Genomic DNA, 27,746 nt, shown 5'->3' with positions numbered 1-27,746 from the left:
CCTCCGCGCCACTGGGGGGCGCGGCAGCGCTCCTTTCCCGCCTCTGAGCACGCCCAGCCGCGCTAGCGGCGTGAGGTGAGAGGTCGGGAAGATGGCGGCGGCCTTGGCGGAGGAGGTGCCGGACAACGAGGACTACTACGCGCTGCTCAACGTGCGGCGGGAGGTGCGGCGGGGCCTGGTGGGGGGGAACCGCCGCGAGCCGGGCCGGGCCGGGCCGGGGCAGCGCGGGCCGTGACCCCCGTGCCCGCGGGGCAGGCCGGGCCGCGTCCTCAGAGCGTCCCTGTGGCGGGCGGCAGCGGGCGTGAGGCGGCCCCGGTTTGGTGCTCGCCGCGCTCCCGGTGGCTCGGAGGGAGCCTGGTCCGTGCAGGACGCTGTTGTCTCTGGGTCTTTGCGGTTTGCTCGGTGCCGTGTGCGCCTTCCCAATGCCCCGTAGTGGAAACAGCCGCAGAGCAGCGGGAGGATGCGGGGTCCTCGGTGTGGCCGAGATTAAATGAGGTGTGAACTCGTGCAGCTGCGTTGTAGTGGAGGTGTTTGGCTGTTAGAGGTAATTATTGTTTTAATAGCAGTACTAAAAACGTCAGCCAGATGTATAATATGTGTACTGTATGTGTATTAATGTATCGATATGTATCAATGTATCAATAGTTCATTCTACTGAATGCAAGAGCGCTCTATATATGTGTATATATCTATATATATATATGTACTGTGTGCATGTGTGTATAAACAGACTTCACTTTTTCCAGCATGTCAGACTAGGTGTTAGCAAGGGGAATGGCTTTAACCTGCCAGAGGAGAGACTGAGATGAGCTCTTAGGCAGAAGCTCTTCCCTGTGAGGGTGCTGAGGCGCTGGCACAGGGTGCCCAGAGAAGCTGTGGCTGCCCCATCCCTGGCAGTGTTCAAGGCCAGGTTGGACACAGGGGCTTGGAGCAAGCTGCTCCAGTGGAAGGTGTCCCTGCCCGTGGCAGGGGTTGGAGCTGGAGGAGCTTTAAGGTCTCTTCAACCCAAACCAATCTGTGGTTCTATCAGTTTGAGCTGCAGAAGGGTTTTACTGGAGTGCTGTTACTGTGTGTAATCGGAGTTGTGGAAATCCCCATTTCCAAGGGGAAAGTGTCCGACAGTGGCTCTGTTTGCAGAACTCCCTGATGCCCTGCAGAGCACTGAGCTGTCTTTAGAAAACTCTGTGTTTCACTCACTGAAATCCAGCGGCCGGTTGGCAGCATCTGTATCTCACCCTCCTGCAGTGTGCAGCCATGGAGGTTGAAAGAGAGGCAGGAACCACGCAAGCATTGCAACTACCTGGGAGGTTAAAAGAGAAGGCCTATCAAAGCCGACAGTTCTTTGGCAGACCAGAAAAGGCAGGTTTGGTCAGCAGGGACCTGGAAGCCAAGCTAAAATGGTCTTCAAGGGAGCGATTCCAACTGAGAGTAGTAGTAGCTGCTGTGTTAATTACCCCTTGCTAATTAAATTCAGTAGTACTACTCCGTGCAGCAGTGGAATGCAGCACGCTCACATTTCCATGTGCTGAGCCAGCCTGGTGTGATGCAGCAGCTTAAAATACCAGTGAACCCTGAGCCTTGCCGTGCCACTGCTCTGTGTGCATGGCATGGTTCATCTTCCATAGATTCCAAGGCACTAAAGCCATGCTGACGTGTTTGAGGTGTTAAATGAAGCCATTTGGGCCCCGAGTAGGCAGATGGGACACCTTTGAATTGTGCCTGTGGATTTTGGTAATGAAAATGTAACTTATATGTGATTATTCCTGACTCACGCATTTCACTGCAGCTTGAGAGGATGTCAGGATTCCTTCAGCGGTTCCTAAGAGGCTATTGCTCATGAAATATTGAACCAGTGACCCGAGCTATTCAATGATGATGAAATGCCCAAGCTAATGTTTTATTGAACGTGACATCTATGAAAAATGAAACTGCTCATTTCTATTAGATAATCAATAGCACATTAAACCATTTATCATTAATTTGATTAAAGAAGGCTGTCTTAGGCCCATACATCCCCCCGCTTTCCCAGCCGAGTTTAAATTCTATGTCTGAGAAAGCACAAGGTAATAAGAAGAAAAAAAGCCGATCTGTAGCTATCCTTGCTGTCTTGAGGCCAGCAAATTTGGCAGGTATTTTGCTGTATCATTTAGAAACATTAACTTGAAATAGCACAAATGTGCAGAGAAAACATTTATTCTAAGCTGTCCTCAAAATCAAATGGATTTCTATCTTTGGTGCACAAATTTCTTTGATGAAAACCCATGTTCTGCTTACCATGGATTGGGGGAAAAGGTCTTACTTTAAGAAAGGAGCTTTGGGGCCTTTTATTTGCACAGTGAAAGTGTGGAAACTGTAAAAGCCTCAATTGCTGAAGAGCATTAAGAGTAAATGGAATATGTGTCTTTAAAGTCTGCTCTCAAAAGTGTTTTCTGGGTGCCCCCTCCTCGCTGGTGTATTCCTGTCCCTCTAAGCCCTGCTGTAGCAGAGGGGTGGTGTTTCCTTGCAGGAGGCCGGCAGGTCCCTGTTGTGTTTCAGTTACGGTGCTCTGTGCGTGCCTCCTGGCACAGCAAAGTAGTTTCTTGTTCCCCGTGCCCAGGGAAGGTTATTGCATTGATTCTGAAAGAGCCATCACAAACACATTTCCATCACATGTCTTTGGAAGGAGGCTGGATGATTTTATTTTCTCTTGTTCTGCATTGAACTGAGGAGACAGTAGTTGCCTAATGAAAATGAGGTATGTTTCTTGGGGTTTTATACTTAACTTTTCATACCTAGGTAAGCGCTGCTGAGCTATTGCTGTCATTTGTTGCCCTGTAAGTAGTGTGGACAATACTGATGAACATAAGTGAACGTTTTACTGCCTCATGTAATGACACAAAAGTTCACTCCTCATTTTGCATCAGTAGAAGCAGTGTAATGGGCTGCTGGGCTTCTCTTTTAGGGCTGATCTTGAGCATGGGCTTTTTCAGGTACCTTTGGTTGTGCTTTAATTGAGTTTCACTGCTCTCCTCAGGCCTCCCAGGAGGAGCTGAAGGCCGCCTACCGCCGGCTATGCATGCTCTACCACCCTGACAAGCACAGGGACCCGGAGCTCAAGACACAGGCGGAGCGGCTCTTCAACCTCGTGCACCAGGCCTACGAAGGTCAGTGGAAGTCTGGAGCTGGCAGAAACTGTGTTCAGGGGTTTTTAGCAGGAGGGCTGTGTCTCCATGCTTCTTGAGGAAGATCTGTAATATTCCAAAGTCATAATTAAATTTGCTGACACTTAGCGATGCTTTGTTTCCTCTCAGAGGAAATCAGAGGAACAATGCATGACAAAAGCAATGGCTTTCTGAGAGATTCAAACTCCACATGCATTTGTGCACTTCCCCTGTAGCTGATGTTGGGCAAGGCATGACCTGCTTATGGAAGTGCCTTCGTTAGTGTTTGGCATGTCCCACCTGTTTGGACTGGGTGGGAAAGGGTCAGTGGACAGGGATGACGATGGAGATCACAGACCAGAGACTAGGCAGAGGTGGGTGTCAATCCTCCACAGGGTTTGCAGAGACTGCTATCATGGAATTGCTAATAGTGCTATTGATTTTAGAGGGCTTGCGTCACCCTTCCGTCAGAGGAAACAACATTAAAACCCCCTCTGCATATTCAGTCAGTCTGCATGTCTCTCGTGTTTTCTTCACTTTCTGATTTTAGAAGTAAGAAAGAAACCCCCAAACCAGTAATTTGCTGGGGGAAAAGTCAGTGTGTCCTGTTAATACACATGGAACTTAATGTAAAAATTGGATGAGCAACATGTTTCCAGGATCTGTGCTTGAACTGCAAATAACACTAGAGTGTTGGTCTGAGAAGACCAAACACTGAGTTCTCTCCTCTCTTCTGATTTTAACTTGCAGTGCTTAGTGATCCACAGACCAGAGCCATCTATGACATATATGGGAGGAGAGGACTGGAAATGGAAGGATGGGAGGTGAGAGAAATGTAGCACCTTATGGGCAGTGGAATCGACTAAACTCACCTTTATCTGATATTCTGTTCTATCGAGCTGCACTGACACCTCGATGGTAACAAATGCCTGTTTGTTTGCAGGCATCCTTGTTCAGTTATTTCTGTCTCTGCTGCAACACCGTGATGGATTTTCAAAGAATACTTCAGGGTTTCACTTGACAAGAGAACAATAAGCCTGACATTCAGAGTTCCCTAATAGGATATTACCGTGACAGGCAACATCTTTGTCTGAGATAGATGTGTTGTTGTTGTCCATTGAGTCTCATCTTTTTTCTCTGAAATCCTTTTTTTCCAGCCTTAGCTGCCTCTGAGTTTGAAATTACTTTTTCTTTCTGGGCTTTTTGGGGTTGGATTTTTTGTTATTATTATTTGGGTTTTATGGGCTTTGAAAGAGAGCTTGTCCACTTGTGGCTTTCCTGTTAAGTCCTCTTGTTACCTTCTGCCAGTCGTAGTTGATTGCACAAAGCTGCTTGCTGCAGAATCATGTTGTACTGGGTCAGGTCAGTACCAAGGTCAAGTTCAGAGTTAGTAGCAAGAAATGTGGAGCAGTGGCAGCATGTAACAGTTTTGAGCTGCTTGTGACAGACTCGATCGTGTTCTGAAAAGGCAAATCCAATACTCTTTCTATCCATACCTAGAGCCTTACCTGTTTTAAATCCCTTATTTCCCTGAGCCATGTAAGGTAAACAGTGTAGCCTAAAATCCCAAATCTCTCAATCAGTTACCTTAGGGCAGAAACTTTCAGTCATTCTCATTTTTGTGTCTACACCTAGCAGAGAAGTTAACAGAGCTGTTGGCAGTGGCTGTGCTGCAGTATCTTGTACTTGTGGTTTGAAAGCTTTTTGGCTTGTTTTGTCAAGGGAATAGAAATAACAAGATCACTTTCCCTTCTCTCAAAGCATGGGGGTTTCTCTCGTGCCTGCCATTTGATATGGCCCAAGTTTTTGCTTCCAAACTCTGAGCATTGGGGTCCTTGCAGAGTGGCTTACAGTAGAAGCAGGGCAACACGTTAGAGCACAGCAGGTCAGTGGGGCTCATCCCATTAGAAGGGCGATGCCCTGAACATCCTGTCTCTGGTAATCTCTGGGGTTTCATTTCTTTCTGAGCAGGTTGTGGAAAGGAAGAGAACTCCAGCTGAAATCAGGGAAGAATTTGAGCGTTTGCAGAGAGAGAGGGAAGAGAGAAGACTGCAGCAGCGAACTAATCCAAAGGTAAGGAAAGACTTCATCCTTGTCTGAGGAGTGAATCTGTAAATCATTACGGATATGCAGGGTGTGATGAGCCTAGGTGAGGGGCTGTAGTAAGTAGCTACACTTAGAGAGTTACTCTTCTTTTTTTGAACACGAGTTTCTTTGGACAATGCAGGGAGAATAGCTGATTCTCTGACCAGCAGTCCTCTACTGAAAGCTCTTTTTTCTGTTGAGACGTGTGAGCAAAATATCTCTTTCAGCAGTTTCAAGAAAACAGACTTAACACTGAAACGTTTGTGATTTCTTTCCAAGTATTCCAGACAAAATGAAACTCCCTGCAGTTCCTGACAGGTTTTCCCTTGGACATGCTGGAGTGTCACAGCAGCACAGGCTGATATTCAAACACGGCTTAGAAACGAATGAAAAATGCAAGGCAGGTACCAAAGCAGCTGTGGAGCAGAACCCTTCTGCTGCAGCACCATGAGCAAAGCCAACCTGAGTAGGGCTTGGGGGCTTGCCAGTGCCACAGCTAGAGCCTGTTGGAGCATAGCTTGCTCATGTTGAGGCTCATGGAGTATTCCATTCCAGGTTGAATGTCCCTGCTGGAGATGAGGGTGATCAGGGCACAGGGTGTTCTTGGAGAGGGACAGGATTATCTCCACCTCGTGCTTTGCTGTGACTTGAGGAGTTTGACGTTTTATCCGGATGCCTTGCCATGGCACTGGGATAAAACCAGCCATCTGGGTGATAACAGCAACTGCTGACTGGCAGCCTATGGAAACGTCTCTCCAGGCAGTGTTCCTGTGGAATGGGGTAGTGCAGCTGGGATCGTTTCATACACGAGCGCAAGTTAGTTTAAATTTCCAACATTTTGTCAGGTCTATAAAACAGCTCCAGCAAAATAAAGCATTTTAACCAGGAATGTTGAGCAATAACCAGATGTAGGCAATTTGGCAGGGTTCGAATCGAGTCTTCTGTTTGCTTTTAGAGCTTTGTTTTTGCTTTCAAAGACATGCAGAAGGGTTGAAAAGTTCATTATTTGATTTGAGAAGAACTGCATTCTGTGAGGAGAAATTAAACCCTGTTATTTCCCTGCTGCAGAAGGTCAGTGCAGGTCCCTCAGGGCTTAGTCTGGCACAGCTTCTCTAAGTCACCTTCTCGAAGGTAACCCCCTAAGAAAAAAGGCAAGGAGGGGTCTGTTCTTCTCTGCCACACCTCTTAATCCCATCAGCAAAGTCTGTTTTCATGTTCACAGGACAGCAAATGCATGTAAAAGACAATCCCAGATAAGTCTGATGGTTCTATAGCCCTGTTCCCCTGCTGATCTGGTTCACAGCATGTTCTCTGTGTGCTGCTGACTTCCAGGCACAGCTTTACAGCTTTTTCCATGCTGCTCTTTCCTTGGGGAGGGCTTCTTCATTCCCAAGGGGCTGAGCAGGTGGCTGATGGGGGGCTGCGAGCAGCAGCGGTCCCCCGCTATCATCCGGTGGCATAGGGGGGTGCTCTGGTTCTCCGGGAATATTTTTAACTTTACCATCTGCTGCTTTTCCTGTGCTTGTGCCCGAGCCAGTTCCTTTGCGGGGATCTATAGACCTCTGAGGGTGACTTCACCTGCCAGGCAGGAGGGGAGATGCCTGCATGGAGCCCACCGTTCCCCTCGGCCAAAGGTGGCTCAACACAGGACCCGCTAAGGAGCAGAGAGGGACCGGAGATGCTCCTTTCCTCTGAGTGGGTCTTTCATGGATAGGTTCAGGTGTTCTTTTTCCATTGGGAGGGATGTTTGTAGGTGTGAAAAAGGAAACTGTAAGCTTTGAATATGATTGAAAGAAAGGAGGTGCAGTGAATTTTGGGGATGTCAGTGGCCCTTGGTGCATCTTTACAAAGGGCATTGTGGTACCAATAAACACAGCACAGTAAGATGGTTTCAGTGGGGCTTTTAGTGCAAATTCTTGAGAAAGCTTTACTGCTGTTTGTATCCTGTTCTGAGTTGAAAATACCGAGTTTTCTGCCTTTGCCATTCAAATTCCTCATGCTTACTACACAGCTTAATATCCCTTCTTTAAACATGTTTAACATGTTTAAACATGTTTAAACATGTTTAACTTGGAATTCAAAGTTGTGGACTGACAAAGGTTCTGAATGTGGTGTTCCACATGGAAAACTCTTTCTGCTCTGCCTCTGTTACAAAGATCTTGAATTTTACACTTCCTAGAATTGGGAAGCATCCAGGAAAAATGGAAATAGTCTCTCTTTTGTTAAAATAAATGCTCACTTGTTTCTAGATGCTTTTGATCCACCAATCTAGAGCACATTTGCTGGAATCTCATTGAGTGCTGCTGGAACCTTTGTTTCTCTTTGGCTGTTTTACTCCATGCCTTTCCAGAGGGCTGGATTGCAGCGCAGGGCTGCACTCGCTACTTCCTTCACAGTTGATATTTTGCCTTTGCTTCCCTCTTGTTTTGGCCTTGATTCAAGGAACAGCAGAGCGTAGGAGAGGGCTGAAACTGAAGAAGCTGCAGCGTCTGGGAAGCAGATCCCTTGAAGGTGACTTTGCAGAGGGTTCCTGGAGAGTGGCCTTCTGCAGAAAGGGCAGGAGCTCCCTGCTGTTCAGAATCCTCTGGGGAGTGATTGCTCCTCCCCTTGTTAAAACATTTACCCAGTTTTTGCTGCCCAAGAAATCAGAAAATAAACATGGAAAAGAGGTTGGGAATCTCCGCAGGAAATAAGTAGTTGGGAGTCAAAGCAGAGGGAAGTTTTGAGCCCCGTCAAACTCAGCAATTCATTCCTATATTTATGGTTCAGCATTTGATTACAGTGGGGGGAGCAAGGGATTGAAGTAAGAATTTATTCCATCCATGCTTGCACTCTGTGCATGGGGGGGTTGTACCTAAACAGCTCTTGGGTTTCTTTATACAAATAGCTCAGAGTTTATTCTGTGCTTGTGCACAGAGGGGTTTCTTTATTGCAATTGGTACATTTTCTATGAGCTGGGATGCTGTTTAATAGGTCTACAGGGAAGGTTTCCAGAGCTTCTTGAAGTTATATGACCCAGACAAGGATCTAATCGTGCCCTTCTTAAAGAAACCTGCTCTTGCAGTTCGTCTGAGCGAGCACAGCAGCAGGTAGCCAGACTGTTTAGCTGTGGCCTAGTTTTACATAGGAATAAGCTGAGAAAGGAAATATTTACCCCTTGCTAAAAGTCTCTCTTTGTGAAGCATTTCTTCTGCTTGCAAGATATAAACTAGGAAAAAGAAAATTTTTGGCTAACAAGGACAATTGCGAGTGAATGATGCAGCTCATAACGAAGTTGTGTCAGGTAACTCCTAAGAAGAAGGAATTGAGAGGGTTTCTGGCCAAATTCCAGTGAAGAAAATTAATGTCTAAAATATATTGTTTCAACTTTAAAATACTGACAGAGCAGAGTCGGTCATGGGGGAAGAAGAAACCTGCTGTGTAAGTGTTCCACCTGCTTCTGGCATGTGTCACAGTGGAAGAGTTACCTGCTAGTGTTATGAGCTGCATTCCTGCTGGAAAACTGTCTTCTATCCAGTTTATTTCATGATTTATGTTGCTGGTTTAGGGTATTGTAATTGTTCATTTTGTTTGTCCTGTTTATGGCAGAAATGCATTTTAGAGTGGAAAAAGTGCAGAACAAGAAAAAACAACAAAAAATTTACTCGTAACCAAGGCTGGTTTGGCCTGTGTTGGGTGTTTGTTAATGCCAAGTACTTGTTTCTCTTGTCATTCCTTAGGGAACAATTAGTGTTGGAATAGATGCCACCGACCTCTTTGACCGCTACGAGGAAGAATACGAGGATGTGCCTGGGAGCAGCTTTCCCCAGATTGAGATAAACAAAATGCACATATCCCAGTCCATCGAGGTGAGGGGAGATGCTGCTGCAGGGGGAGTAGGGCCAGGCTAAGGAGGTCACAGAGGATGACACAGGGGGTTCTCATCTTGGTGTGTGGAAGGGCACGATCCCCAACAGGGATGGGAAAAGGAAGGTTCCAGCAGGGAATGTGTTGGCTGTGAGGGTCCTGCCTGCAGCAAGGCTCTGTAATGACTGAAAACACTTCTCTGGTTCTCACTGAATGTGGAGTATTTAGTGTGTGAGACTGGATGGCACCCAGCCCTTAGGGTGTGGGTAAGCAAAAGAGGGGGAGAGTTTCCTATGTTCCAGAGAGCTGAAGAAGTTTAGTCAGCTGATGAGATTAGAGAGTTTGCAGCTCAGGGTCAGGGCTTCAAGGAGGTACATTGAAGATGTCTCATACTGTAAGAATTATCTCGGGTTTTGCCATGCTTGATCTTTGACTACAAAATTCAGAGCAAGTGTGGCCACATCTGGTTCAAACACTTGGGCTTAGTGAATGACAAGGAGTCAGCTGGAATGTTACCTGTCCCTGTACTTGCACTCTCTGCAGTCATGATTACATCCTTGCAGAACATGCAGTAAGTGTGTGAATCGGGCTCAGAGTGATTGGTGACAACACATTCATCTTTTCAGGCACCACTGACTGCCACGGACACAGCAATACTGTCTGGTAACCTTTCCACCCAGAATGGGAATGGAGGTGGATCGATTAATCTTGCTCTGAGACGAGTGACATCTGCCAAAGGATGGGGAGAGGTAAGAGTACTCCTTGGTCCACATAGAGTACTCCCTTGTTAAACGTATTTACATCCAATCTATTTCAGGCCACTTGGATTGGTGTTGATTTTCTTTAAGGGACTTTAGCTCTGGTTACTCAGAAGCCTGTGAAGTACTTTGTCACTGTTGTAAAAGATGTTTTCTTCTAACAATTTGGCCTTGTGCATTTCAACAGTTGGAGTTTGGAGCAGGAGACCTTCAGGGACCTCTCTTCGGTCTGAAGATATTCCGTAATCTTACACCAAAATGGTAAATATTAGGAAAATGGTCTCATGCTTAATATTGCACACTAAGGAGCTAAACGGATTGAATTCCCTACCATGTTAATTCTGGATTTGTTTTCTATCCTACAAAAAAGGTATTTCTTCTTTAGATTTCAGGTTGCTCTTTAGTGATGATCAGAATGTTTGTGTTCTTTTTGTGTTGGTGTCCTCCCTTTTCTTACTTACAGTTTAAGGAAAGTCTGTGTTCCACATCCTTTGATTTGTATTTGAAATTGTGATGATCTGTGATCATGAGCCATGATCTCACAGTGAGAGCAACAGGGGTTTGCTCTGGGGGCAGAACAAAAAACGGGGGAGCTCTTCTGGGGCTTCCATGTGTGGGATGGAGTTCCTGACAGCAAAAGAGGAGGTGATATGTCAGATTTTAGGGAAATAATGCCAAATTTGCCACTACTGTGGTGTCTGTTTACAGACCAATAAACCAGGGCCTGAGCCTACTCCTCTGGGCTCTGCTGTGGTCAGTTTTGAGTTGTTCCTGAAGCCCTCGGGCATCATGCTCTATGCAGGGTAGCGTCTGCATGTTCAGCCAGGCTCCTGGGCAGGAAGGGATTGGAGGCCACCCTGTGTTTCATGGCTGACGAGGCTCTCCTTGTGTCTCCTAGTTTCATCACTACAAACTGTGCGCTGCAGTTCTCATCCCGTGGCATCCGCCCAGGCCTCACCACGGTCCTGGCCCGCAACCTCGACAAGAACACGATGGGGTACTTGCAGTGGCGATGGGGCATCCAGTCAGCCATGAACACCAGCATCGTGCGGGACACAAAAACCAGCCATTTCACTATGGCATTACAGGTGAGCCTCTTGGTGTACACCAGGGATGGCGATGCCACCCCTGGGAGAGAAGTGCCTCTGCTGTCCTGTCTGTGGATAAACAAGCAGTTGGTACCATTTGGTATGAACATGTGAGGTAGGGAACCAGCTGCATGACACTTTGCACCCAACATTGTCATATCTAATGCAGATCAACTCAGGTTAGGGCTAGAATACACAACACAGGCTGCAGAGATTGCAGGCTGTGACCTGTAAGTGGCAACACTTCGTTAGGTTTCTGTGCCACTGAAAGGATGAGAAAGGAAACGTGGGGAGCATTCATGAGGGTACATTTTCATATGTTTGTGCCTCTTGTATTTCAGCTGGGAATCCCCCACTCTTTCGTGATGGTCAGTTATCAGCATAAGTTTCAGGATGAGGATCAAACACGAGTGAAAGGTTCTGTCAAGTAAGTGCAGAAGAAGAAATTCACATTGCTCATGGCTGAAGGATCTGTCCTCTCCTGCTGTTGTGAGCCTCCAGCTTCTGTGGTCTTTGGGAATCTGCTTTTCATTAATCAAATCTGGTAAACACTGAAGTGAATGACTTGAAGGCTTTGCTCTGTGTGCCTTTTCAGATAAACATGTGTATGATATCTCTGTATCATCACCAGTAAGAAACCCAGGTCTCGTACTGTGTGTACTACTGTACAGGCTAAAAAGGCTGGTCTCGTCTTGCTAGGTACACACTGAATCTTCCAGTAGCCAACATGTGCTGCACACAGATGTATTTCCATGTTTTACTTGTTGGGGAATTACAGGATTCAGCAAAGAGCAATTCAAGAGTCTTCCCTGTCTTACATGGCTTTGGTTCTCTCCTTCTAGGGCGGGTTTCTTCGGGACCATAGTGGAGTACGGAGCAGAGAGGAAGATTTCCAGACACAGCATTTTAGGAGCCACCGTCAGTGTTGGTGTTCCCCAGGGAGTGTCTTTGAAAATCAAGTCAGTTCAGGTTTACAGCTCTGAGGCTGACAATAACCTGCATTATTCTGTTTCTGGCATTCAGGTGGGATTGTCCCGATCTTAGAATGAATCACTGACAGGTTGCAGGTGCCCTCTAATAACAGTAGTGCCCATTAGAAGCAATGTGTGCCCTTTGCTGGCATTACTGTAAGCTTGAGCTGCCTCTTGCAGGACCAGGGAGGGTGTGGGGACATCAAAATACTCTGAAAACACAGCTTAGAGTACGTACAGCTTAAAGGAGTGCTATGGTAAGTGGGTGGAAGATGTTATTAGTAGAAGTGGATTTAATTTCATTCCTGTTTTATAATACTGTACACAGTATATACCTGAATTAGTGACTTACTGTTAACTCACAGATGATTATGCTCTTAACATGATGCAGCTCAGAAAGTGGGGCAGAACTCGGGGGGGGTTCTGTTCTGGGTGCACTTTTAATTAGTGCCCACAGAGGGCGCGCCAGGATGCTGAAACTGCTCTGAAACGGGCTTAGTCCAGGCCATGAAAACTGGTGTTTTCTGTGTAAGTGGTGTTGTAAGAACAGCTGTCCATCTTACCATCGCTTTCTTTCAGTTTATCAGATTTTCACCTTTTTGAGCTCATCAGTCATCACTCCTTCAGTTCAGCACTTGTTCAGCAGCATACACTGCACTAAGTATACTTAATCAAGCATATTAAACACTGCATTTCCTCTCACCTGCCACTGTTCCCTTTTGTTGCAGATTGAACAGGGCTAGCCAGACCTACTTCTTCCCTGTCCACCTGACAGATCAGCTGCTTCCCAGCGCTGTCTTCTATGCCACCGTGGGACCTCTAGTTGTCTACTTCGCCATGCATAGGCTGGTCATCAGACCCTACCTCAGGGCACAGAAGGAGAGGTGAGCTTGTGTTTTAAATTCAGAGCTGGGAAGTCCCACTCGAGTGCTTCTGGATCCAAGGTTGGGATATCCAGCTGAGGCACTGGTTTACGAGTCATCGGTACTCCTGAGCTCTGGAAGCAGAGCAGCCTTCAGCATTACCTTGAATGGTGGGGAAGAACCTTAAACCTGAGCTTGTGGGTCAGTTGTGATTGGGGTGGGTTAGCAGAAATCTGCCACTCTGGCTGCATCCCATCCACTACCTAGACCTGATGTGTGTTGACTTCCTTGCGGCAGGGAGCTGGAGAAGCAACGGGAGAGTACAGCCAGCGACATCCTTCAGAAGAAGCAGGAGGCTGAAGCTGCAGTAAGTGCTTCTCAGAACTAAGTCTCCTTGGTTCAAGGAAGCTGTTTTCTCTCCTGGCTTTTCTCTTTTGGACACTGTCTGACACTGCCTGTATTTGCTCTCGGGACAGGTCCGGTTAATGCAAGAGTCTGTCCGGAGGATAATTGAAGCAGAGGAAGCCAGAATGGGTAAAGATTACACCACCATTTTCTTGTGCCGTAAATGTGGAGAGAGGAAGGAGCAGTGCAAAGGCTGGGTGGTTGAGAGGGCAAATGCAAGGTTTCATTTCCACTCCTAATGAAGCACAGCATAATTGCTGTTGCACATGTAGTTCCACTAGGATTCGGCTTATGGTGCCTGAGCTTAGTAGGGATCCACTGAATCTTACCTTGGGCCATGCTGTGAGGTAGATCCAACAGACTGAAGACAACAGTCTGGATTCACCTCACCACAAGAGAGGTGTGTGTATAAATGTGCAAGAGTGATAATCTGAAGTTCAGTTTGCTAACAGTTTCCAAGAAGATGTTCTAAAGTGAACTGACATCCCTTTGTATTGTCACATCAATGTGGCACTGAAGTCGTGTCATTCTGTCCTAGTGCTGATTGCTAACGAACACCCAAGTAGAAATGTTCTTCTCTCTTGAGAAGCAGGGGTCCAGGCAAGGAGGATTCAGATAGCATTGAAAGCAAGAGGAAATGCTGGGGTGTTCTTTTCATGGGGGGGTCTGCCTCGTGGGCAGTGGGAAGCCGCTCACCACATCTGTGATTTCATGTGACTCCAGGTTTGATTGTGGTGAACGCCTGGTACGGGAAGTTTGTGAATGACAACAGCAGGAAGAATGAGAAGGTGAAAGTAATAGATGTGACAGTGCCCCTGCAGTGCTTGGTGAAAGACTCTAAACTCATCCTCACAGAGGCATCCAAGGTACGAGGCTGTTCTGTCAAAGGCCAGGCTCGGGGGCTTGGGTGTGCGACTCAGCATTCCCATTGAACCAAAGGCTGTGCTGCTAGGGGATTTCTCCCATGTGCTGAAGCCAGTGCCTAGACCAACTTACAGAAGCCATTGACATACCAAGTGTTATGAACCTCCAGGAGCTTCTGTTTCTCTGGGCATTTCCAGTGCCAAAGAAACAGCATCTCTATTTTCGATGTGAGACTGTTTGTTACAGACTCTGGGCTGTAACAACGCCCTGATTCGCTCCTGTCTGCATTTAGTTCCTTACCTCATTGGCAACAAGCTCCTTTTTTAATGATGCCTCATTCCGGCATTAATAAATGACTTTGTTCAGCTGAAGAGCTGTGGAAGTCCATTCCCTGATGCTCACTGTGTCCTTCTCTGGTTCAAGGCTGGGCTGCCAGGTTTCTACGACCCCTGTGTGGGTGAGGAGAAGAGTTTGAAAGTGCTTTATCAGTTCCGAGGAGTTCTGCACCAAGTGATGGCAGCTGACAACGAGGCCCTTAGGATACCAAAGCAATGTAAGTAGCAAGCACTGCTCTGCTTCTTCCTTTGGCAATCAGTAGAGGATTGCTTCAGCCCTGTGTGGTGAAGCGCACAGAACTGGGGTTCAGTTACTGGCTAAAGGGCACACACCTCTCTTTACTCTGTGGCTGGTGGTGGGTTCAAGCTGGGGTGTCTCGCCCACCAGAAGGGGTGTATCCATGTGTTGTTCTCACCCAACAGCTCACAGAATCGATGCTGATGGCTAATCCGGTGCCAGCGTGTGTCCATAACGGTACCTGGGTCAATGGAAACCACAACCTCCCCCTGGACACCGCAAGTTTGAACAGAGACATTCTTATTTTTAACTACCCATATAGCAGGTGGTGTCCTACCAGTTCTGAGAACCTGCTTCTCCAGGTGGCTCCACGGCAATACTGCTCTGAATTGTGGCTCAGTAACCAATAAAGCAACGTGGCTCTGACTGCGCAGTGCTTTGTGCTGAGGGTGCGCGAGCGGGCACCGAGCACCACCCGTCCTGCAGCCACCCCTCCTGCTGCCATCTGGCCACGGCCTATCTCCTTGCAGGGAGCAGGGAAGACGACCTGTTCTCCACATACTTCCTGGGGTAGGTAACGCCTTTTTCTGCTCCTGAGGGGGAGTTAAGTTCTCTGGCCACCACCTGGAATTCCTTTGTGTAAATCCTTTTGTTGGGAAGAGGACAGAGATCATGTGCGTCTCAAATCTGCATTTGAGGTGTTCTTGTTAAGAACAAGTATGTTTGGAATCAAGTTCTTTGCCTTTTGTAGTAAAGAGGAGCTCTTCAGCTGCTCGTTTCACACTGCTATTCCAGACAAGGACACAGGCTGGAATAGCCTTATTAATTCTTCTGCCACTTAGAATCATGCACTATCAGGGTTTTCAGTAGAGGAATGCAAGTGGGAAGAAGGACAGCAATTCATTTAATTTGATTCTGGTGCTGCAACTGTCTCTTCCCATCTAATTTATTTCTAGGGAAAAAAGGAATGTAGTTTACACTACTACTGTCTAGGCAGTGCAGCGTGGCTCTGACAGTTACTGCCAGAGATCATTCCCTGACACATACCTGGCCCCTGCTTCGGTGCAGCTGTGGTTCCCTTTGCTCAACTCAGTGTGACAGGAGAATTTGCTCTGGGCAATCTGGCTTGAGCCAGTCTGAAAGAGATGCTCCCCCCTCTAAGAACAAGTTCATACAACAAAGAGGTGTTCAGGTGTTTTTATTAAGAACAAAACTCTTCAGTTGTGACCAGCTCCTGGTGCAGGACTTTATTTTGCTTGCCACCAGTGTTCTGTTCATCTGAAATCAAATGTAAAATGTGCAATAAATTATACTCAGCTGAAAAGTAGCCCACATTCCCTTTGCATCTGGAGGATGCTCTTGAAAACCAAGTCCTGAGAGGTGAGGGTTGTGAGTTCTGTAGCACCCTTGTCACGTCCTGCTGATGGACCTCTCTGATGGCTTGCATGTGCAACAGCTGAACTGGAATGAGAAATTCCTCTTTCATGTCCTGTCACTGCATGAAGTCTATGGCCAAGAGTAAGAGCCAGCCTGTAGTGACTAGGACATGGCACAGTACTCCCAGGAGGAGGACTGAGAGTTGTGTTTTGTATAAGCAAGTGCAAAATAGCAACAACACATTTACTGCTAATTACAAAGAGGAATCTCAGCCTGGCCCTGTGTCTGTCACAGCAAGGACAGTGGGGAGGGTTCTCATGAAAAAGGTTTGCACAATAAAACAATTGTCCCTGTTTCTGACAGCTTCCTGAGGTAGTTTCTGCTGTTACAAGTGTCTGCTTGCAGAGTCTGCATTAAAATGTAGAGAGCCAGCATTGTGATTCTGAAAGCTGCTTTGGTACTTGAGATGCCCCATGGTGTTTCTACACTTGAAAATTAACATTTCTGAGGGGCAGAGCACGTTGTTCCTGCTCCAGCCATTATGTCCTGTAATAGAGAAGCATCTTCTGGTACAAACTGCAGGATGCCATAGAAAGGGAGGTGACACATCCGTCTGTAACAGAGCCAGAACTGCTTCAGGTACCTGAACAAGGGGCAGGGAACACATGCTCATTTTTTCAGCCAGAGCCTCTGTGCAAGGGACAGATGAACCTTAACTTTGTACTTTGAACACCTGAATTTACAGCTCTTGTTAAAGTAAAATCCCTCACAATACCAACAGGAGCCTTCCCCCGTGCCCTGCTGAACATGATGAGATGTAGCTTGTTTTGTCCTGCCAGATCACCCCCAAGGATTCAGCTCTTGCTTTTCCCCTCCGTTCAGGTACCATGAGTGCCCTTCCCCACCTGTAAAGCTGCTGCAGCAGGTTTTCTGCAGCACTTCAAGCCCTCCTCACGGTGTTTGTAGCCGTCGAGTGCCGCTGAGCTGTGCTAATGCGTGGAGTCTGTGCCCCATCCTGCCCATCTCTCCTCGGTGACAGGTCTGGGGTCGGTCTCTCCTGCTGAACACACTCCAGCCACCTCCTCCTCCCCTCATTTCCTACCAGTGCACAGTTTGAAAGCGACTCTAAGGACAGCAGCCACTGCTTTCACTACCACCATTTCTGCTCTCTGAGAAGCTGCCATTTTACAGCTGCAGCTCCTCTGGGGCCTCTGTTTAGCCCAAAATTACAGCTAGAATGAAAATAGAAGCTATAACCAACCAGAGATTGGCTTCTACTACGATCCAGTGCCATGTCTAAAGGGTCGAACCATCTTTTACCCTTGCCATGGTCTAAGGCTGCTGCTCTGAGCATGGCTGGCTGAGCATGTACATGAGCTGAGGTGGCACCGGTACCCCTTGGGTGGGTTGGGGGCCTCAGTGCCAACCCCACAGCAGGACCGGGGGCCGTCGCTCCCACAATCTACCTTGTAACAGAGCCTGTGCAAGGAGGGGTGGGGACACCCATCAGTACATGAGAGGTGTCTGCAGCACTTCCCATCCCTACCTGGCTCTGTGTACCGCTCAGGGAGGAGCGCTTGAGGCATCACGTCCTGCAGCCACCCAGCACAACTGCTCCACGCACCGGTAAATCATAACAGCAGAGTCCTGAGTTTGGAATAAAACAGAATCATTGTTCACTTGTTTCACAGATAAGAGGGGGAAAAAAAATGGTTCATTAAAACAGTTTTAATGAAAAAATAAAGTTCTGAATTAAACTATAATTATACATGGCTGAAAGTGATCAACTAAAAGAATGGAGATGTTACTTGTTTGTTTCTCTCTGCTGATATTGTAACGTGCTGGACTTGTCAGACACCATCCAAGGGGATAAATCTGGAAAGGTAACAGAACAAGAGTCAGTCACATTGATTAGTATCGAACCTCAGGGGAAAAGAGCCAGTTCTCTGGGCAGTTCGCCACTTCTCCTGTCAGAGCTCCAGGAACCCGTTCCACCGAGGTCCAGCTGAGCTGCAGACACGCTGTAAACACAGGGATGGCAACTTTCAGAGCAGGTCTGACCCTCGTGCAGCTCACGACCGGCATCGCCCGAAGCCTTTCTGTTGGCAGAGTGAAACCGCAGCATTTGAGAACTTTGGTTATTTTGCGGGCTGGAAAGAGCAGTCGGGGGCAAGTCTTTGGCAAACTCCTCAGTGGTTCCGTGCAGCTTCTCAAGGACACCACACCACGGTCATAAGGTCTCACAGGAGCTGGTTTCAGAACCCAGAGGCAGTCGGTGCGGCTTGGTGGAACGGGGTTTGGACGTAGAAGCAGGTCAGAAGCAGCTGGGCATGGTGCAGTTCCTGTTCTGCCCCAGGCTGTCAGACCTTTGGCACCCCATACGGCATGGCCCCAGGGCACTGCGGTGCTGCTCTGCCCACAGCTCTATGGCAGGCATCAGAGGAGGGAACCTGGCTCTGTGCTGGCGAGACCCCTGCTCAATACACACTGCTGGTCGTAGAGGAACGGCGCTGCCATCTTGGCCTCATGTACAGGCCTGACTCCCATCACATTCCACGACAGGATTCCCTTGGGAATCCCCAGGAAGGCCTGTCAAGGGCCTCAGCACTCTCCTGGACTCCCCCACACCGGCTGGATCTTCATTGCACTTCACCTTGCTACCTGCAGGGCCGCGTCTGCTTTTATCTGCATCGTTTGCAACCGATAGGTTAAAGATTTGAGGGGTTTTGATTACAAATCCAGTCTCCAAAACACATGAAAACAAAAGTCAGCTCAGCTGCAGTACTTGGATGGAAAGGATCGAGTCCCAGAGCAGACCTGCCAGGTTCTAGGTTTAGTACAGCCCCTTTTGCAGTCCATGTTTGAATTCTGGGCTGAGGAAGAGGAGAGTCATCGTTGCCCTAAAACAGCACCTTAAGAGTTTAACAAAGGGCCAGGGAACGGAGGAAACAGCCTCCCCCTTACATCAGGCTGATCATGCAAAACAAAGTCATGAGAAAGCACCATCAGAAGAGACCTTCTAGGGAGGAACCGGATGCTGCTGACCCCAAATGGAACAGGGCTGCTCTCTTCCTTACAACTTGTCGGCCCCCGGTGCAGGACAAAGTCCCATTCTCACTCGGATGATGCCAAATCCCAGAACGCCCCTCTGAGCCTGGGGAGGAGGCAGCAGATTGGGACACATCAACACCCCTACAGAGCCTTAGAATATCTGAGACTGATACGTACAGACAAACGGGCAGGGATAATATTACACTGAAATTAAAACACATGGCCATTTACTTTTCAGACTCTTCACACAGACTCCCTCCTCTTCCCCCTCTCTTTGGAGAGCACAGAGGAGGTTTGCAGTCTCCCGATGGGATGAGAAAACGTACGTGGCAAAGGGATCATACATTCCCCCATCACCCAATCCATGGTTGTAAGCGGGCAAAACCCCGCTTGGTCTGTCCTTGAGCTAATCCGTATCTAGCAGCAGTTGTGACCACTCGGCCTCTCCTCATCCCGGTCACCGCGGGCCGGCGGGCGGCCCCTCAGCCTGAGCAGCAGCAGTTCGGGGGAGCCGCCCCCCCCCCACCCCGGCCCCGGCACCATCCAAACCCCCTTAGTCCAGAAAGCGCCGGCGCGAGCCCGTCCGGGAGCGGTTGGAACGGCGAATGTCAAACTTGGAGTCCCGGCACTTCTGGCAAATGTAGACCTCGGGGACGTTGGACTTGCGGATTTTGGCGCAGGAGAGGTGGATCCAGGTGTGGCACTCGTTACACTCGATCATCGGCCGCCCCGCAAAGGGCTTCATGCAGAAGCAAGTGACCAGGTCCCACGAGTCGTCATCTGCAGAGAAACAGCGTTTTTAGCAGCCCCCGCATCGCCCACACAGGGGATTCACTCTCCTTTTACCCAAATTTACCCTAAATCAAGTACCTGGGCTTCAAAGACAGGCCCTTTGCTCATTGTTTCCAGGTCTCTTGCACAGGAAGAGACTCTCAGCATACAAAGGAGGCTGTAATCCAGGAGGGGAGAAGCAGCTGCTTCTACAAAGCTGCAGCTTTTCACTTAGTTCATTACAAAAGCAGCCAAGCAGCCCCTCCTCTCCCACAAAGCCCCACTTGCCACTTTACTCTGTGCCTCAGCATCATCCTCACCTTACAGGGAAGTACCAAAGGGAGCGGCAGCACCACCACCAACTGCCCCTCTGTGCGCAGCCAGGCCACCTACCCGAATCCACCATGATGTCCTCGTCGTCACCGGTGCCATCCTCGTCCCGGAACACCACCTGCTTGCCCTGCCGGATGACCGTGCGCTTGCCCACGCTCTGGATCTGCACGGCCGGCTCGGGCGCGCCGGCGGGGCAGGACCCGCTGGAGGGGGTGTCAGAGTCCCACACCGAGCAGTGCTCGGCCGCCGACGGCGCATCGCCCTCGGACGAGGGGCTCATCGGCGTCTCTACATAAGAGTCCTCTGCCTCCAGCTCCAGCAGCTTCTCCTCGTAGTCCTCCTCTGCAGACACCTCCGTTTCCCTCCTCTTCAGCTTCTTCTTCTTCCTGATCTTATCGATTTGCTTTCGCTCGGGCAGGAAGTTGCCGGGTTTTGCCCGCTGGAACAGGGAACCGTAGGGTTTCGCTCGCTTCAGCTGACTGAAGTTCTTCCTGCTCTTCGCGGGCAGGGACACGGAGGAGGGGATGTCATTGAACCGGGGATCCCAGCTATCGCTGTCAATCGTCCCTCCGGTGCTGTTGGGGGGGCTGGGGCTGTTCCGCAGCGGCGTTTCCTGCCCGAGGCCCGGATAAAAGCATTAACTCGGCGCCGATCGCTCGCTGCGCCCATCCCCTGGGGCGCATGGCCCAGTGCGAGCTCCCGGGCATCCCCAGCTGGGCAGCGATCGCCTGCAGCGATCCCGGCTCCAACCTTCTCCCCCCCCCCCCCCCGCAGCTCCCTTTTGTTTCAGGGACGGGCGGGGGCGCGATGCCCCCCGGGTTCGTGGCGAAGCCCCGCGGTGCCCGCTCACCTCCTGCGGGTACGGGATGTACCCGGCGTAGGCCAGGACGAAGGTGCAGAACTTGTTGAAGTCCTCCACGGTTCGGCGCCGCCGGGCGGCGGGGGAGAAGTCCTGCGGGAGCCGGGGAGGGGAGGGGGGGGTCAGCGGCGGCGCCTCCTCCCGTCGAGCCCGGCCCCGCGCCGCCGCTCCCGCACCGAGCCCCGCCCGCTCCCCGCGCCGCCCAACCCCCACACCCCGCGGCGAGCGGCGGGGCCGGGCAGCGCCGGTACCGACAACAACACCCCCATCACCCCCCCCCCATAAACCCCGCACCCCCCCCCCCCCCCCTCCGCACACAGCCCCCCCTCCCCGCCCCTGCACCCCCGGTCCCGGTGCTGGACCTCAACCGCGCCGCCCCCCGCGGCAGGGCACGGCCGCCCCGCCGCCAATCCTCGCCCCGACGGCACAAGATGGCTCCGGCCCCGCGGAGGGGAGCGGGCACCGGTGGCCGGGGCGGGCGGCGGGAGATGCCCCCCCCCTCCTCCTCCCGTTTCCCCCGGGCCCCCCCTCACCTCCGGGGCGAACGGGGATGCGCAGGAGTCGGAGTCCATGTCCCGGCGCGGGCGGCGGAGGCGGGGCCAGGGCGGCGGCGGCAACCGGGCAGCGCCGACACCCGCGAGCCGCTCGGTACCGGCGGGAGGCGGCGAAGGGGGCGGCCGGGAGCCCGCGCGGGGCGCGCTGGGAGCCGTAGTCCGGGCGTGCGCAGTGGCGGGAGCGGGGGCCGCCGGGAGCGGGGCGGGGCGGGGCCGGGCGGGGCGGTGGCGGCGGCAGCTCGGGAGGAGCGGAACGGAACGGAACGGAGGTGAGCGGAGAGGAGCGGAGCCTGGGGCTCCGGTAGGGACCCGCTGCAGGGCTCGGCTCGGCTCGGCGGGGAGCCCTCGGTACCGCGGGACGGGGCAGAGCGGCCGCCTCCTGAGACTCGACCCCCGGGGGCCTCCGCCCTCGGTAACGAGCGGCCCCGCCGGGAGCCTCAGTGACTGCCGTAGCCCCCGCGGAGAGCGGCGGGGCCGGCCCGAGGTGCCCGCGGCAAGGGCGGAGCGGGCGCGGGTGTGCGGGGAAACTCGGGACGGGGCCCCGGGGAATGCAATTAGACGGGGCGGGGGGGGGGGGGGCAGCTGCCAGCGCCGCTCGTTATGCAACTGCCGCTGCTCCGCACCGCGGGTGGCTCTGGGGCTGTCGGGTCTCTCGCTCGTCCTCCCCCGGGGCCGTTTATCCTTGCGGTGACCACCTTGCCTTTATTTATCCCCGCTTTGCTTCCCCTGACCTGCTCCCGGCTGCGACCCGAGTGGCCCCGTGCGTGGTGACACCGTGTGCTCTCCCCTAGGCATGGCGGCCAACACCGGCAGCGGCGGCGGGACGGCGGCACCGGCGACGACGGCCGCGGGGGAGCCGGCACACGCCGTGTCGCTGCTGCGGGGCCTGAGCGCGCTGCGGGCGGAGCGGAGCCTGCTCGACGTGACGGTGGTGGCGGGCGGGCGGGAGTTCGGGGCGCACCGCGCCGTGCTGGCCGCCGCCTCGGGCTATTTCCGCGCCATGTTCGGCGGGGCGCTGCGGGAGGCGCGGGCCGAGCGCGTGCGGCTGCACGGCGTGGAGCCCGAGTGCCTGGCGCGCCTGCTCGACTTCGCCTACACCGGGCGCGTGGGGCGGCTGGGCCCCGACATCGCCGAGCGCCTGCTGCGCGCCGCGGACCTGCTGCAGTTCCCCACCGTCAAGGAGGCCTGCGGCGCGTGGCTGGCGCGGCAGCTGGAGCCCGCCAACGCCTTGGACATGCAGGACTTCGCCGAGGCCTTCGCCTGCCCGGCGCTGGCGGCCGCGGCGCATCGCTTCGTGCTGCGGCACGTGGGGGAGCTGGGCGCGCAGCTGGAGCGCCTGCCCCTGCCGCGGCTCCTGTCCTACCTGCGCGACGACGGGCTCTGCGTCCCCAAGGAGGAGGCCGCCTTCCAGTTAGCGCTGCGCTGGGTGCGCGCAGACCCCGCCGCCCGCGCCCCGCTGCTGCCGCAGCTCCTGGCGCACGTCCGCCTGCCCTTCGTGCGCCGGTTCTACCTGCTGGCGCACGTGGAGGGCGAGCCGCTGGTGGCGCGCTGCCCGCCCTGCCTGCGCCTCCTGCAAGAGGCCCGCGACTTCCAGGCCGCCCGCCTCGACCGGCACGACCACGGCCCCTGCGCCCGCATGCGCCCGCGGCCCTCCACCGGCCTCGCCGAGATCCTCGTCCTGGTCGGCGGCTGCGACCGCGACTGCGACGAGCTCGTCACCGTCGACTGCTACAACCCGCGCACCGGGCACTGGCGCTACCTGGCCGAGTTCCCCGAGCACCTCGGAGGGGGCTACAGCGTGGCTGCGTTGGGCAATGACATCTACGTCACTGGTAAGGCACCGGCGGTGGGGTTTCCGTTGGGAGCACGCGGGTTCTGGCACCAGATTTGGCTTCTCTCCGGGCAGCGGAGACTTGGAGGCTCTGCTCTGGCTCCAGCCCCAAGGCGGGCGGAGGGGCTCCTGGAGTCGGTGCTGGATTTAGCAGCTGGTCTTAATCCAGGCGGTATTTTGTCATGAGTAATGCTCCCGAGCACGCAGGCAGCAGATCCTGCGCTGGTGGGGCTTTGTCACCGCTCGCTCCGGGGGTGGCTCGAGAGGGTTTGGATTTCTCCCCAGGAAGAAGGTGTTTGGGTGCAGAGCCCCGTGAATCACAGCCCAGGCGGGTGCTCAGGGCAGGGGTGTGTTGGAGCCCCCGGTGCCTCAGCCAGGCAGTGCCCATGAGTCACACGGTGCCTTCCCCAGCACAAATCCTGCTCCCGCAGCCGCTGGGGCTGCAGTGCCTTGTCTCAAGGTGACCCGGGTGTGGAGATTTGGCTGCTCATCTGCATGGAGGTGCCTCCTTTGAAGTACATCCCTGCGGCAGCCGGAGCAAGCCAAGCCGGGAAGGCACCAGAGCAGCTTGCCCTGGGTGTGCAGGACAGGTCAGATGCAGGCAAACAGAAAACTGTTTGTGCTTTGGTCCTGAGCACAAAACAAGGCTCTGCTAAAGGCAGAGGTGTGTCAATGATGGGCTGCCACACGGTGTGTTTGTATGGATGCCCTTGGGAGCGATCCCAGGCAGGTTAAGAGGTGCTGATGCCGCCGGGAGCCTGGTGCCTTGGCAAGGGGGAATTTGGCTGTTCCGGTTTGTGTTGGTTCATAGCACAGGCAGAGGGAGGGTTGGGAGGTTGGGCACGGGTGAGCGCTGCCTCTGCCGTGTCACTGATGGGAGCAGGGGTTGCAAAACAGGCAAGGAGATGGTCATTTGGCAGGATGTAAGCAGTCAGACCTGGGAGAGTCCTTCTGAGTCATAGCCAGGGGCAGCGCAGGGGAAGCCTCCCTGGCTCGTTGGGAAGGAAACGGTGCAAAACCTCAGTAAAACCCTGACACTGCTGCGGTCCCCAGGGCGCTCCCCTGCTCTGACGCTTGTGCTGTGCCACAGGGGGGTCCGACGGGTCCAGGCTGTACGACTGCGTGTGGAGGTACAACTCCAGCGTGAACGAGTGGACGGAGGTGTCTCCCATGCTGAAGGCCAGGGAATACCACAGCTCCACGGTGCTGGACGGGCTGCTCTACGTCATCGCCTCGGACAGCACGGAGCGCTACGACCACGCGCTGGATAGCTGGGAGGCCCTGCAGCCCATGCTGTACCCCATGGACAACTGCTCCACCACCTCCTGCCGCGGCAAGCTGTTCGCCATCGGCTCCCTGGCTGGCAAAGAGTCCATGGTGATGCAGTGCTACGACCCCGACAGCGATCTCTGGACCCTCGTGAACTGCGGGCATCTGCCCCCCTGGTCCTTCGCCCCAAAGACTGTCACCCTCAATGGCCTCATGTACTTCATAAGGTGAGTAATGGGAGTGGGAGCCTCCTTCCCTATGAGGCAAGACCAGGGTGTCCCTGGAAAGCGTGTTGTAAGGGGAAAGGGAAGGGTTGTAAGAGAGCCTTGCATTGGGAAGGCACAGCAGTGCTTCCTCTGATGGGTCTATGAACCACTGCACCTCTTTCCTCATCTTCTGTTGTAGACAGACCTCAAAGGACTGTGTTTAAACTGTGTAAAACCCTCAGAACCTGACCCAGGGGCTGGGAACAGCCAGGTATAAATGGGGCTGAAATAAGCAGCGCTGCTTGGAAATAGACTTCTGTTTTCTTGGCTTCAACCCCCCTTGTTGCTATAAATAAGCGAGCAAGCTCCAAGAAAACGTTAAGCTGGGCGCAGGAGAGGACGCCTTCCTTCTCAGCAGAGATAAGAGGCTGAAGATGAAATGATTGGTCACTATTTTTAAGTGCCGTTCCAAACTGGGGCCTAATTACCCATCCGAGGCGGTCCCGGTGGCACGAATGCTTCAGTTATCCACCTCATTAAAAATAAACGGGAAGGCATGCGAGCGCCGGAGCGTTTCATCCTGTTGTGCTGGCTTTGAGCAAGCAGAGAGCTCTGTGACGGCCTCCAGACACATTCCTCAGTGTTTAATCTCCTCTTGGTTTGCAGGAAGCAGCACCTTCCAGCCCAGACCTTGTATTTGACCCACTGGGGTCTTGGTTCCTGGCTATTTGTTGGACTCGCTTGGTGTTCAGCGAGTCCTGGTTGGGGTGGTTTGGCTGTTCAGCCACTTGTCACCGCCTGGTTCTATAGGTTTTCCTTTTCCTTACCCATTTGAAAGCACCCCCTTGGGGGGATCACGTTGTCCAAATACCTCTCGTCTTGTGTCCTCAGCCCATCTAAATTTGGCATGGATGAAAGCCCCAAGCAGGAGGATGCTGTTACTTGGAAGCACGTGGAGGATTAAGCCTCTCCAGAATAGCAGTAACTTTGCTTCCAGGCCTGAAGCACTTGGCCCCGAAGGCAGATCAGCCCCTGAAGTGCTGACTTGCAGGGAGCTGGTCTGTGAGACACTAGAGATGCTGGTGTGAAAAAAGACGAGACTTGAGAAAGCCCTTGGGGTTGTGCAGTTATTTGGACCCAGCAAGAGGGACCCATACTGGAGGCTGGGGTCTGCCGTGAGACCTGCCCCTTTGCTCTCTGACGCATGCAGTGCGATCTGCTCTCGGTAGCATTTCAGGCTGTTGAACTGGGGCTTGACGGGGCAGGAGGGGTTTAGACCACGGAGGAATAATTCCGCGTTATCTCCCGCAGAGATGACTCGGCTGAGGTGGACGTTTACAACCCAGCGAAGAATGAATGGGATAAAATCCCAGCCATGCTTCAGGTAGGACACTCACCAACCTCCTGGCTTAAAGACTGGCTGCGTTTCCAAAGGGCTCTTTGGGTTGTAGCCCCTTGCCATTGCAGCGTATCAGGGTCACCGAGAAGTGGTTGTGGCTGGGTGTGAAGCTGGAAGCTCCGGCTCCTTGGGGTTTGGGGCAGCGCTGGTGGGTGCTGAGCACTGCAGCACTATAGGGCAGCACCAACTCCGATACCATCCCCCGGAGTGCCAGAACCCCCATTGTGACCATGGGGTGTATTTGTGTTTGCCTCTAGGTCCACGTTGGGGGCAGCGTGGCCGTGCTCGGCGGGAAGCTCTACGTGTCCGGTGGCTACGACAACACCTTTGAGCTCTCGGATGTCCTGGAAGCCTATGACCCTGAGACACGAACATGGAGCGTGGTGGGCCGGCTCCCCGAGCCCATCTTCTGGCACGGCAGCGTCAGCATATTCCGGCAGTTCATGCCGGAAACCACGCAGGAGGACGACGCCATCACGCTGGACAACACCATCAACTTGAACAGGCAGCGCCAGGACCTCCACAACCAGAACCTGAACGAGCTGCGTTAGCGGGGGACGGCGGCTCCATGAACCAGAACCTGTGATGCTCTGAGAGGCAAAACGGTGCTGGGAGACAAACCTGAACTGGGCATAGAGGGAAAGCTCTGATGTTTGATGCTGCTCGGCCCTTCCCTGGGCGGGAGGAGGCTCCGGCTGCTCATAGAGACCCCGGAGCTGAACTGGAGCAAAGCGGTCGTGTTGAACAGCATCGCAGCTCATGGCTTTTGGTCAGACACCTTTCGCTGGGAGCTCCTGCTTCGTTTGCCACCAAACTTCTTCCTTCAGTTCCTTTTTAGAAGGGTCTCCTGGGGCAGGGAACTGGGCCCCCACCTCTGTCCTGTGCCTCCCAGGACAGGCTCCATGTGCATGTGGATAGAGGGGGGGAAAGGTCTCTTCCCGAGGAGCTGGAGGTCTGTCAGGGTGAGAGGTTGGTGTGAGAACGTGGAGCTTCCTCCCCTGTGGCCGTGCTCCTCGATCCCCGTTCATTCCTTCGGGAGGAACGGGTGCGCCATGGCCAGGGCCTCGCTGTGGCTGGGTTATGAAGCTTCATCTGCCCTCAGAACTTCAGTTCCCCCTGTGTTTCGGGGGGGTTTAAGTCGGAGCATTCAGACCCTGCAGGTCTTTGTTCTCCAGCCCTCCCTAGCAAGGCCTTTTCCTTCTCAGCAGACAAACACCCTTATTTATCTTCTCCTCCCATCCTGACAGCTCCATTGCTTCATTTCCAATCACCAGCTTAAGGGGAAGGGGAGCAGCAAGTCCTGCTCTTACCCAGCCCAAGGGGCTGGTGGCTGCTGCCCGCGGGAGGAGCCGTTCCCCTTCCTGGTGTGCCAGGGCTGAACTAGGGCAGGAAAAGCTGCTGTTGCTGTCGGTTCTCCCGTGCTGAGCTCCGGGATGGGCTCCACGTAGCAAGGGTGCGTTCTGGTTTCTTCACCACCTTAAAGGAGCCGCGGTGGGAAACAGG

The 27,746-nt window shown here is 52.7% G+C and overlaps 3 protein-coding genes across 3 annotated transcripts; 2 read left to right on the top strand and 1 right to left on the bottom strand.

Annotated features, from left to right (window-relative positions):
* The first annotated feature begins 6 nt into the window (after positions 1-6).
* Positions 7-15,019, top strand: DNAJC11 (DnaJ heat shock protein family (Hsp40) member C11). The gene is made up of 16 exons (XM_057418579.1): positions 7-163; positions 3,014-3,143; positions 3,891-3,964; positions 5,112-5,213; positions 8,945-9,073; positions 9,698-9,820; positions 10,017-10,090; positions 10,728-10,917; positions 11,259-11,344; positions 11,760-11,876; positions 12,617-12,772; positions 13,049-13,118; positions 13,228-13,285; positions 13,880-14,022; positions 14,444-14,573; positions 14,779-15,019. Exons 1-16 carry the CDS (start codon positions 92-94, stop codon positions 14,802-14,804), a joined length of 1,680 nt encoding a protein of 559 aa, XP_057274562.1. The 5' UTR covers positions 7-91; the 3' UTR covers positions 14,805-15,019.
* Positions 15,020-18,522: 3,503 nt separating this feature from the next.
* Positions 18,523-21,708, bottom strand: PHF13 (PHD finger protein 13). The gene is made up of 4 exons (XM_057418569.1): positions 21,518-21,708; positions 20,976-21,077; positions 20,186-20,738; positions 18,523-19,801 (listed from the first exon to the last, which is right to left on the bottom strand). Exons 1-4 carry the CDS (start codon positions 21,554-21,556, stop codon positions 19,575-19,577), a joined length of 921 nt encoding a protein of 306 aa, XP_057274552.1. The 5' UTR covers positions 21,557-21,708; the 3' UTR covers positions 18,523-19,574.
* Positions 21,709-22,331: 623 nt separating this feature from the next.
* On the top strand, positions 22,332-26,906 carry KLHL21 (kelch like family member 21). The gene is made up of 4 exons (XM_057418558.1): positions 22,332-23,370; positions 24,460-24,865; positions 26,156-26,228; positions 26,501-26,906. Exons 1-4 carry the CDS (start codon positions 22,332-22,334, stop codon positions 26,792-26,794), a joined length of 1,812 nt encoding a protein of 603 aa, XP_057274541.1. The 3' UTR covers positions 26,795-26,906.
* Positions 26,907-27,746: the final 840 nt, after the last annotated feature.

The sequence above is a fragment of the Pezoporus wallicus genome, unplaced genomic scaffold, assembly GCF_028554395.1.
Source record: "Pezoporus wallicus isolate ANWC-B61680 ecotype Strahan unplaced genomic scaffold, APGP_CSIRO_Pwel_v1 contig_13766, whole genome shotgun sequence".
In the NCBI taxonomy this organism is placed as follows: Eukaryota; Metazoa; Chordata; class Aves; order Psittaciformes; family Psittacidae; genus Pezoporus; species Pezoporus wallicus.
This window is presented reverse-complemented; position numbering and strand designations above follow the sequence as displayed.